We start from the raw sequence: 12225 nt of genomic DNA on the forward strand, positions 1-12225 counted from the left end.
CTTGCTATACTGATTTTTCATATTGGGATGGAAAAAGTAACTGAATCTGTTTCTCTCATTGGTTCACTTTACCCCTTTAATTTTTCCTAGTCTGTCTCAGTTTGCACTTGAGATGGATGGATGGCTTGACGGACAGACAGACACATTACCACTTTTTAAAACTACCCTAATTTTCGGACTATAAGCCGCTACTTTTTCCCCTCGTTTTGAATCCTGCGGCTTATAGTCCAGTGCGGCTTATTTGTTGATTTATTTGGGTTAATAGGTAACACTTTATTTGACAGCGGCATCATAAGACTGTCATAAGAACATCATAATTATGACATGACACTGTCATGGGCGTTACTGAATGCTTATGACAGATATGTCAATATGTGTCATGTGGCATATTATTTCACTAGCTCCATTTATGTCCAGCTCAGATCTTTTACGGCCATTCAAAAGTGAGATAATTTGCTGGATGACACTAACAGACCTCTATTATAAGAACTCATTAATGCTTATGACATTCTCATGTAATAATTATGACTGTCATATGATAGTGTTATGGCACCACTATCCAAGAAAATGTTACCAAATACCATAACTAGCAATTAATGAAACTGTAGCGCCTCAATGCATGCTAGGAGGAATGTTGGATGACAACAGTGTTGAAAGCAGGTGGCAGCAGAGGTTGACTGTCTCCCCCAAGGGAGCAGTGATGGCCAAATGAAGCTTTTACAAACAATAATGCTTTGCACCCAATTGGTTCAAAGCTTAATGGTGGTTCATTTGGTCTCAGGACAGTCTTATGATGTCATTGTCAAATGAAGTGTTACAGTGCCTTGCAAACGTATTCGGCCCCCTTGAACCTTGCAACCTTTCGTCACATTTCAGGCTTCAAACATAAAGATATAAAATTTTAATTTTTTGTCAAGAATCAACAACAAGTGGGACACAATTGTGAAGTGGAACAAAATTTATTGGATAATTTAAACTTTTTTAACAAATAAAAAACTGAAAAGTGGGGCGTGCAATATTATTTGGCCCCCTTGCGTTATTACTTTGTAGCGCCACCTTTTGCTCCAATTACAGCTGCAAGTCGCTTGGGGTATGTTTCTATCAGTTTTGCACATCGAGAGACTGACATTCTTGCCCATTCTTCCTTGCAAAACAGCTCGAGCTCAGTGAGGTTGGATGGAGAGTGTTTGTGAACAGCAGTCTTCAGCTCTTTCCACAGATTCTCGATTGGATTCAGGTCTGGACTTCGACTTGTCCATTCTAACACCTGGATACGTTTATTTTTGAACCATTCCATTGTAGATTTGGCTTTATGTTTTGGATCATTGTCCTGTTGGAAGATAAATCTCCGTCCCAGTCTCAGGTCTTGTGCAGATACCAACAGGTTTTCTTCCAGAATGTTCCTGTATTTGGCTGCATCCATCTTTCCGTCAATTTTAACCATCTTCCCTGTCCCCGCTGAAGAAAAGCAGGCCCAAACCATGATGCTGCCACCACCATGTTTGACAGTGGGGATGGTGTGTTCAGGGTGATGAGCTGTGTTGCTTTTACGCCAAACATATCGTTTTGCATTTTGGCCAAAAAGTTCAATTTTGGTTTCATCTGACCAGAGCACCTTCTTCCACATGTTTGGTGTGTCTCCCAGGTAGCTTGTGGCAAACTTTAAACAAGACTTTTTATGGATATCTTTGAGAAATGGCTTTCTTCTTGCCACTCTTCCATAAAGGCCAGATTTGTGCAGTGTACGACTGATTGTTGTCCTATGGACAGACTCTCCCACCTCAGCTGTAGATCTCTGCAGTTCATCCAGAGTGATCATGGGCCTCTTGGCTGCATCTCTGATCAGTTTTCTCCTTGTTTGAGAAGAAAGTTTGGAAGGACGGCCGGGTCTTGGTAAATTTGCAGTGGTCTGATGCTCCTTCCATTTCAATATGATGGCTTGCACAGTGCTCCTTGAGATGTTTAAAGCTTGGGAAATCTATTTGTATCCAAATCCGGCTTTAAACTTCTCCACAACAGTATCTCGGACCTGCCTGGTGTGTTCCTTGGTTTTCATAATGCTCTCTGCACTTTAAACAGAACCCTGAGACTATCACAGAGCAGGTGCGTTTATACGGAGACTTGATTACACACAGGTGGATTCTATTTATCATCATCGGTCATTTAGGACAAAATTGGATCATTCAGAGATCCTCACTGAACTTCTGGAGTGAGTTTGCTGCACTGAAAGTAAAGGGGCCGAATAATATTGCACGCCCCACTTTTCAGTTTTTTATTTGTTAAAAAAGTTTAAATTATCCAATAAATGTTGTTCCACTTCACTATTGTGTCCCACTTGTTGTTGATTCTTGACAAAAAAATTAAGTTTCATCTCTTTATGTTTGAAGCCTGAAATGTGGCGAAAGGTTGCAAGATTCAAGGGGGCCGAATACTTTTGCAAGGCACTGTACCAGTTAATATTTTTTGGTGTAAATATCCCATAATACAATTGAGGACAGCTGCGGCTTATAGTCCAGTGCAGCTTATCTATGAACAAATGCCGTTTTCATGTCAAATTTGGTGGGTGGCGGCTTATAGTCAGGTGCGCCTTATAGTCCAGAAATTACGGTAGTTATATTTCCAGTACTCGCTGGAGTGCTTGTATTATTGTTCATTTGGTACAAGATTGTGTGACATTAACTGTACAAGGTGGATTAGAGACACTATCACTCTTGGCAATAAAGTTTTCTGTGTTGCACAGGTGGAGATGGACATGGAGGGCGCCCTTAATGCTAGGGAGCAGGTAGGTATTCAAGACTTTGTTCTCCTGGATGAGACCTCGGAATTGGCATTCCTCAACAATCTTAAGAAACGCTTCAGCAAGGATCTCATTTATGTGAGTGGGATATTGACTCTGCAAGTTTTTTTTTTTTTTAATTCAACTTACTGTTCTGCAACTTTGACTGCCTCTTTTAGACCTACATTGGTACTTTACTGGTATCTGTAAACCCCTATAAGGAGTTGGATATCTACACTAAGAAACAGATGGATGTATACATGGGAGTGAACTTTTTTGAGCTTCCACCTCACATGTGAGTGTGAACGACAGTATAATAAATGCAGTTTATGCTTCACCTAACATTGTAACTACTGCAGCTACGCTCTTGCCGACAACGCCTACCACACCATGCTGACTGAGTTCAGCAATCACTTCATCCTCATCTCAGGAGAGAGCGGTGCGGGGAAGACGGAAGCCTCCAAAAAGATTCTACAATATTATGCAGTCAGCTGTCCAAGTACTGCTCTACTAAACACTGTCAGGGACAAGATGCTCATGTCCAACCCTGTCCTGGAGGTCTTATTTAACTTGATACTGTGTTATGCTGTGATGAAATTCCACAAAACAGGTCAGGCTTGCATATCTGATGTAATTGTCTGTCTCTGCAGGCTTTTGGAAATGCCAAAACACTGAAAAATGACAACTCAAGTCGCTTTGGGAAGTATATGGACATTCAGTTTGATAGTGAGGTGAGAGGAGTTCAAAGATTAAAGATATTACAAAGCAAGGGTGTAGGTTTGGTCTCAACACTGGTAGGGATGATAAGCTGTAACAGAGTAACCTGCATGTACACTTTTTGCTGGGGACGGGACACTAATAAGACCAAACACATACAGTTGTGGTCAAAAGTTTAACATAATGTCATGGCTCTCTTGCGTTTCCAGTTATTACAACTCAGATTTTTCTCCGATAGAGTGATTGGAACAGATACTTCTTTGTCACAAAAAACATTCATGAAGTTTGGTTCTTTTATGACTTTATTATGGGTGAACAGAAAAAAGTGATCAAATCTGCTGGGTCAGAAATATACATACAGCTGCGCTAATATTTGGTAACATGTCCCTTGGCCATTTTCACTTCAATTAGGCGCTTTTGGTAGCCATCCACAAGCTTCTTGCAAGCTTCCGGTTGAATCTTTAACCACTCCTCTTGACAGAATTGGTGCAGTTCAGTTAAATTTGATGGCTTTCTGACATGGACTTGTTTCTTCAGCATTGTCCACAAGTTCTCAATGGGGTTTAAGACAGGACTTTGGGAAGGCCATTCGAAAACCTTAATTCTAGCCTGATTTAGCCATTCCATTACCACTTTTGATGTGTGTTTGGGGTCATTGTCCTGTTGGAACACCCAACTGTGCCCAAGACCCAATCTTCGGGCTGATGACGTTAGGTTATCTTGAAGAATTTGAAGGTAAACCTCCTTCTTCATTATCCCATTTACTCTCTGTAAAGCACCAGTTCCAATGGCAGCAAAACAGCCCCACAGCATAATACTACCACCACCGTGCGTGACGGTAGGCATGGTGTACTTGGGGTTAAAGGCCTCACCTTTTCTCCTCCAATTGCTGGGCATTGTGGCCAAACAGCTCGATTTTTGTTTCGTCTGACCACAGAACTTTCCTCCAGAAGGTCTTATCTTTGGTTCTTGTTCTTGGAACATGCAGGAGACTGGTTCCAGACAACCTTAGGGGTCTAGATGTCTCATAGGAATCTAACAAATTAAGCATGTATTTTGGTCCAAGGCCATTAAGTGTTTTGTAGACGGCCAGTAGTATTTTATAGTCTATCCTTTGACTCACTGGAAGCCAGTGTAGCGATTTCAAAACCGGTGTAATGTGGTCCAACTTCCTTGTATTTGTGAGGACTCTGGCTGCAGCATTCTGTACTAGCTGCAGCTTCCTGAATGATTTTTTTATCAAGACCCGTAAATATACCATTGCAATAGTCCAATCTGCTGAAAATGAATGCATGCATAAGTTTTTCCATGTCTTGTTGAGTCAGAAGCTCCTTAATTCTGGCTATATTTTTTTAGGTTGTAATAAGCAGATTTAGTGACGGACTTTAGATGGCTATCAGATTTGAGGTCTGAGTCAATAATTACGCCAAGGTTTCTGACTTGATTTGTAGCTGTAAGTGACATTGTGCTAAGGTGCCTGGTTATCCTTGACCTTTCCTTTTTCGGCCCAAAAATGATCACTTCTGTCTTCTCCACATTTAACTGGAGAAAATTCTGGCACATCCATTCATTGATTTGATGAATGCATTTACTCAGGGAGACTAAGGGACCATAATCATGTGGGGACACAGAAATGTACAGTTGTGTGTCATCTGCATTGGTGTGATAGGAGATGTCATACTGTTCCATAATCTGAGCTAAGGGAAGCATATAGATGTTAAATAAGAGCGGTCCAAGAATTGACCCTTGAGGGACTCCACACGTGAATTTGGTTCGTTCTGACTGATGGTTTCCGATTGACACAAAGAAATCCCAATCATGTAAATAGGATGTGAAACACTGAAGAATAGTGTCAGTTAGCCCTACCCACTGTTCCAATCTGCTGAGTAGTATGTTGTGATCAACTGTGTCGAATTCGGCGCTGAGATCCAATAGTAGCAGAACAGATGATTTGCCTGCATCAGTATTCCGACGAATATCATTTAGGACTTTGATAAGCACGGTCTCGGTGCTGTGTTGTGGCCGAAATCCAGACTGAAATGAGTTAAAAAGATTGCTTTGCATCATAAAAGTCTGGATCTGTTCGAACACAACCCTTTCGATAATTTCCCCCAGGAATGTCAGATTTGATATTGGCCTGTAATTACTAATGGTTGAGGCATCCAGATTAGGTTTTTTTAGGAGAGGTTTTATTACTGCAGTTTTTAAAGTCTGTGGAAACTCTCCTGTTTGGAGAGAAGTATTTATAATCTGAAGTACGTATGTCTGGGGCTATGCAATGAAAAACAGTTTTGAAAAAGTTTGAAGGAAGGATGTCAAGGCAGCATGTTGTGGGCTTTAATTTTGACACAATTTCTGTTAAAGTGGCATAGTCCAAGAGGCTAAACTGTCTAAGATTGACGTGGGGGACATTTTGGGAGGCATTTAGTGTAACAATTGGTAATCTGGAGTTGCACACTGTCTGTCTAATCTTTAGTACTTTGTGTGTAAAGAATGCTGTAAAATCATTACAGGACACCTCAGATGCCAATTCCTGAGGTATTGATGCTTGTGGGTTTGTCAGTTTGTCAACAACAGAAAATAGTGTGCGAGTGTTGTTGGTGTTTCTACTAATGATCTCTGAAAAATATGACTGTCTAGCATTTTTCAGTTCCTGGTTGTATTTGCGAAGACTCTCTTTGTAGATATAAAAAACTAGGAGTTTGTTTTTTCGCCATCTGCGTTCTGCTCGTCTACAATCTTGCTTTTGTTTTAAAGCTAGTGTGGCATTTCTCCAGGGTGATCTCTTCTTTCTTGACAAAGTTTTTGTCTTAATCGGGGCAATAGTGTCAATTACAGTCATCAAGCTGGAACTGAAACTAATAATACAAATAATAATACAAAACTTGTCAGTGCCATCATTATTATCCTTAAATGAGACAACTGAGAGGGTTACAGAATTGTTCACCTATGATGTAGTTTGTTACTTGCGAAAGAAGTGGAAATGCTATTTTTCATGTACAATAGGGTGATGCAGTGGGTGGCCACATCCTGAACTACCTGCTTGAGAAGTCAAGGGTGGTGCATCAGAACCATGGAGAGAGAAACTTTCACATTTTCTACCAGCTTCTGGAGGGGGGAGAAGAGGACCTGCTGCAGCAGCTGGGCCTGGAGAGAGACTGCCAGCATTACAGCTACCTGACACAGGTATGTGCAATAAAATCGTCTACATTGGCGTCCTGTAACCGCACCTTTGCAAATTGTCGTTGCCTGTTCTCCAACAGGGAGAGTGTGCTGTTGTGCCTTCCATCAATGACAAAAATGACTGGAAGACAGTCAAAAATGCACTTCAAATAATTGACATCGATGTGATCAACACTAGTGTAAGTTAAGCAATCTCACTGATGCTTTGATTTCAAGTAATCGCTTTCACAGTCTTGTAAATTGTGTGCAGCACTTGTTTGGGATTGTTGCGAGCGTTCTTCACCTGGGCAATATTAAGTTTGAGCCTGACAGTAAAGGTCATGCCACACTTAACAACAAAAATGCAGAGTTGCGCTGGGTCTCAAATGTAAGAAATAAATAGAAAATGATCACGATTTCAAGCCTGGTGACAAAAACAGAAAATCTAACTTCCTATTATTACAGCTTCTTGCAGTTGATGCTCACAGTCTACAAGAAGGTCTAACATACAGGAAGATTGAAGCTAAAACAGACCAGGTGTGTACCAGGACTTTTCAAATCAATTCCTCAACAAATTGTTGCATAACGCAAACATGGCATTGGCTCATTAACATGTGCCTTCCCCTTAAGGTGCTCAGTCCATTTACCTTGGATCACGCCATCTATGTGAGGGATGCCTTGGCCAAGGCTATATATGGACATACCTTCACCTGGCTGGTTAACAGGATAAATGAGTCCATGGAGAACACTGTGAGCTAGTAAAAACGGAACATTAAAGGGAACCACTGACAGAAAGACTTGTAGTTCTTAAAAGATAAATATTTGTATGAGTTGCGGTGTTGCTTTCGTCAACGACAACGATAACGAAAATATTTCATCAATGAACAATTTTTTCATGACAATGACGAAACGAGCTAAAAAGGTTTATTGGGAGACTAAAACATAACGACACAAATGCCAGTTTTCGTCCAGAATGAGACGTAAATGCCCCAGTTTTTGTCACATGTTCACAATGTGTGTCTGGTTGTGTCACTCATGTGACGTGCTACACCCCCCCCCCCCCAGTTCACCTGCTAGTGTCCTCTCCAGTCTTCCCATTGCCTGTTTTGAGATTAGTCTTCTTTATTTGGCAAGAAGAGAGAATATGAAATGTTGCTTTAGCCTTTAAAGGTCTGTACCAAGTGATCATCACACATTAACTGTAACTCGTAGCGTTAGCATAGCATTCACGTTCGCGTTAACATCAGGCTATTGCTAACGGCAAGCGTCCTCTTAAACTCTCTGTGCTGAGTGATCATCACACACTAAATCTAACTCGTAGCGTTAGCATAGCATTCACGTTCGCGTGATCATCAGGCTATTGCTAATGGCGAGCATCCTCTTAATCTCTCAGACAGCTTTTTTTTTTTTTTACATACAGTTCGTGGCGTCCTTGTGGGTATTTTTTTTTTTTTTTCATTTTACAGACGAGAACATTTTTATTAAATGTCGACTAAAACTAGAGGAAATTAGTCTTGAGTTTTCGTCAACAAAAAATAGACGAAGACAAACACATTTTGAGATGACTAAAATATGACCAAGACTAATAAACAGGGTTTACTAAATCAGTGCCACTTTTCCTGTCGTGTTTTCCACGTCTCTCTCCTCTAACACACCTGAATCAAATGATTATGTCCTCAGCAACCTTTTTGATTCAGGTTGCTGATTCAGGTGATTCAGGTAACTTTAATCAGATTACTGGTGTAGAAAAATGAACGCGTTAGATTACTCGTTACTGAAAAAAGTAATCAGATTAACAGTAACGGGTTACTAACTCACGTGTTACTGACAACAGTCTGTAACAGAACTGACCAGCAGCAGAATGTGACAAATCGTCTGCCAATCGTCATACTAGCTTCGCTTGCTTGCTAGCACAGCCATTGTCCCAGTCCAGCCAAACCACGTCATCCCCCACAGAGTGCATTGCACGTGTAAAACATGGCGCCCTTCCGTAGGTCAAAACATGGACTAAATAATATAGATTTTTAAATCAATGGCAATAATTTATGTGATTCTAATGACATATTTTAGTAAAAGAGAACAGTTGTGACTGATTAGAACTTACAATTCTTCAAGTCCGAGGTTCCCTTTAGCAAACAGTAGAACAACATTCAACAGTTTATTTTTATTGTTGTTTAATTCCAGGATCCTTCCAGGAAAACTGTCATTGGACTTTTAGACATCTATGGTTTTGAGGTTTTCAATATCAACAGGTATATGACTTTTGCCTTTCTTATGCATTGTAGATAGTACACAGACCCAACGAGCAGGCGTGTGCTGAATCGTTGACGATCTGACACTGAATGTTTGGAGGCTGTGCTTTAAATGCACAGCTGTTAACTGGTCGCAGGTGGTGGTAATTAGGTGTGATTGGAAGATGAGCTTAGGTGTGGAATATTACCCCATTATTGGGAAAGGGCCAGGCTTATGACAAATATATACATGCATGTATCTTAACATTTTTAAATTCAGTGGTATGAAAAAGTATCTGAACCTTTTGGAATTTCTCACATTTCTACGTAAAATCACCATCAAATGTGATTTGAGTTCTGTCAAAATCACACAGATGTACAAACAGTGTCTGCTTTAACTAAAACAACCCAAACATATATAGGTTTTCATATTTTAATGAGGATAGCATGCAAACAATGAGAGAAGGGGGGGAAATGGGTAGGTGAACCCTCTGCCTAAGGAGACTTTAAAGAGCAATTGAAACCAATTTTTACCAAAAATTTTAAGTCAGGTGTGTGCCCAATCAGAGACAAGGGGCCCCAGGCAACAAGCAACCTGGCGCCCTTCGAGCATGTGCAAGTAAGGGGGACAGTTGGACTTGGAGCAATAGAAGAAAGAGTAGCAACAGAAAAATACCACCATCGGATGCGGCGGTATATACCTTTGTGTGAAATCAGTAGTCAGATTGGCCCTACGACCCACCAAATTCAAATTATTCCGTAAAAACCACTGATTGGTGGACTACTGACCGAAATGAGTATTAAATTTGCTGATAAAATTGTTTAAGATTATTTTAGATGCATAGATGTTATATTTTTCTTATAGAGTATTCGACAACGAATATGATAGACCCATTAATAGACTTTTTGGGAAAAAATCACCATTTATTTAAGTAGTCACATGAATAATGAGGTGGCCTGTGAAGATCAACGTAAAACAACTCAGCAAGGACTTTCCAGAGAGTACTTGGGGAGTCACTCTTCAAACAATCATGTGGTATTAATAGCTGATTGGACTTTGATATTAGAATCGTTAGATAATCTGCCAAATGATTCGATGGTATTGAAACACTCTACACTTGTCGCTGCGACAGTGCAGTAAAGCTGCGTGTGCTAAATCTGGTGGCCCTCTGGGGGCTAGTGATGGCCGATACCAGCGATTTTGGATTCGATCCGATACCAAGTAATACCAAGGCCAAATATTGCGATCCCGATCCAATATCGATACCGGAAGTTCATATATCAGGGGTCGCGTTAACCGAATATTTTCCGTCGTTGACCGGTTTTTTAAAACGGTGACGGAAAAAACTGAAGTCCATCCGTCATTTTGACAGGTTGCAATTCACACCCACAGGGTGGCAAGTGAGCATATTAATTAGCTATTGTCTCTCTTGATGCATGACGTCGTTGGCCTTACTCGGAAAAATGTTAAGGCAACTGAGTGTTTGCCTGGCACGGCCAGACTGTTTTCCCTGTATTTTTCAAACACTGAGAGAAAAGTCTGGGACACAGCCTCTCGAGAAGGTACAAAATCAATCGACAAATCAGATTTGTTTATTTGCGTGACGTGTTCTTCACGAGCAACGTCACTCTTGCGCGCCGAAAGTCGTCTCTAGAACAACACGGATGGCGAACGGGAGGGCCGAGAATATGTTCCAATCCGCGGTAATTCAGTTTTAAATAAGCTAAAACACAAAGAGTCATTGACAAGTCTGTCTCTCGCTAGCCATGTTGAATAAACTCCGTTCTCCTCGTATGTTTACTTCCGCGCGCAAGTCCCTCGTCCTGCCCTTGTCGCTTTGCTAGCGGCACCTCTGCCCGTCGCTGATTGGTGAACTCCGCTGTCTGTTTGCCTCTTGTTAAGTGTAGAAAAGGCTACAAAGTTATGTGATTGTTTGCTTAAGATGTTCACAGTTGCTCGTTCAATGCCTTCAGCATCATTTGATTCCCACATTTGGCTGACGTAAATAGGTGAAAAGTTGGATTGCGCATGCACCGTACCAGAATGCGGATGTCAATAGTAAGAAAGTCACGGGTGGATGCACGACATGAGCGTGCGTCTAATTGTGTGTTTGTTCATTGCTGTGCGTAAATGCAAAGTGAGTATCACAAGCAGCATTCATATTTACGTAGACAATTTGTTATGATTACCTTTTGCTGTTGTTATGATAGTTCGTCCGATTGTTTTGCGTGGTAGTCCGTTAGCGTGTTGCTATGCTGCGATTCTGAAATAGCGACAAGTTGCGGCATAGCGCACCGGAAGTGGAGTGAATCCGCCTTCACAATAAGTGCCCGATACCGGAGGTGCTTAGCTGGAGCGTAGAAAATAGTTCAAGCTTAACTTCGAATATTCCATCTACATGTTTAAATGTAATTAAGTTGAATTTAAGCAATGTATATTTATTTATTGTTTCTTTTCATGTCTTTTGTACAGATAAACCACACACACAGATACACACATATTTACCCACAAACACCTACTCAAGAATATAACCATTTATATAACCAACATCTACATGGACAGTTGGGATGAATGGACTGTATAAAGTTGATTTAAGAGGATTTGCATTAAAGAAAAAGGAGAAATCCAGCCACCTGTCCAAGTGCCGTGATTGCCTCTACTTTGAGTGGGCCTTAAGTGGTGTTTGGCCAACACACTGACGTGAACACAGCTAAAATCAACCTGAATCAGCGAGAATCCAGTTTTCTCCACTACATTAAGGTTATTCGGACAGAATATTAATTAAAAATGAATGAAAACTAAATACTATAGAATATGTCATTATTATCATTTTAAAAATGTAAGTGACTGGTAAAAATAGATTATGACATCATTTTTATGACACTGTCAGTCAAAATGACAGACAGCGAAAAAGTCTAGCGCAACCTCTGATATATATATATATATATATATATATATATATATTGTGTGGACAAGATAGTTGTACAGTTCAGGGTAGCTAGCAGGTGTCAGGCAAATACGGCGGAGACAGCGGGTCGAAAAACATCGATTTAGGCATCAAATATGGATCTGGCGAATGGATAAACTGAAGCTTTTCCACATAACGCCTTTTATGCAACGCATCAAGTGAGTTTAGGGCATCCGAAAGCACCGGGTCTTCCATGAAATGCAGTATAAATTGCTCGATCAATTGAGACCATTGATAATACAGACACAAAATGACGGACAAGTGGGCGGAACCATACAGCGAGCACGTGATTTTGTGACGTCAGTGGGTAGGGTCTATATAGAGAGATAAAAAGGTAGCGCTCAATGAGTAAAGTGAATTCTTGCAGCCT

The 12225-nt window shown here is 40.7% G+C and overlaps 1 protein-coding gene across 1 annotated transcript in view; it reads left to right on the plus strand.

Annotated features, from left to right (window-relative positions):
- LOC130913849 (unconventional myosin-Ih-like) overlaps positions 1-12225 on the plus strand; it is a 52194-nt gene that overhangs the window by 17406 nt on the left and 22563 nt on the right. The window contains exons 2-11 of the mRNA XM_057832748.1: positions 2741-2875; positions 2956-3071; positions 3136-3334; positions 3427-3507; positions 6500-6679; positions 6757-6855; positions 6927-7043; positions 7121-7192; positions 7286-7405; positions 8840-8907. Of these exons, the coding sequence (XP_057688731.1) occupies positions 2741-2875; positions 2956-3071; positions 3136-3334; positions 3427-3507; positions 6500-6679; positions 6757-6855; positions 6927-7043; positions 7121-7192; positions 7286-7405; positions 8840-8907 (1187 nt within the window). The remainder of the gene's footprint in view (positions 1-2740; positions 2876-2955; positions 3072-3135; positions 3335-3426; positions 3508-6499; positions 6680-6756; positions 6856-6926; positions 7044-7120; positions 7193-7285; positions 7406-8839; positions 8908-12225) is intronic.

This window comes from Corythoichthys intestinalis, chromosome 3, assembly GCF_030265065.1.
Source record: "Corythoichthys intestinalis isolate RoL2023-P3 chromosome 3, ASM3026506v1, whole genome shotgun sequence".
Classification (NCBI taxonomy): domain Eukaryota; kingdom Metazoa; phylum Chordata; class Actinopteri; order Syngnathiformes; family Syngnathidae; genus Corythoichthys; species Corythoichthys intestinalis.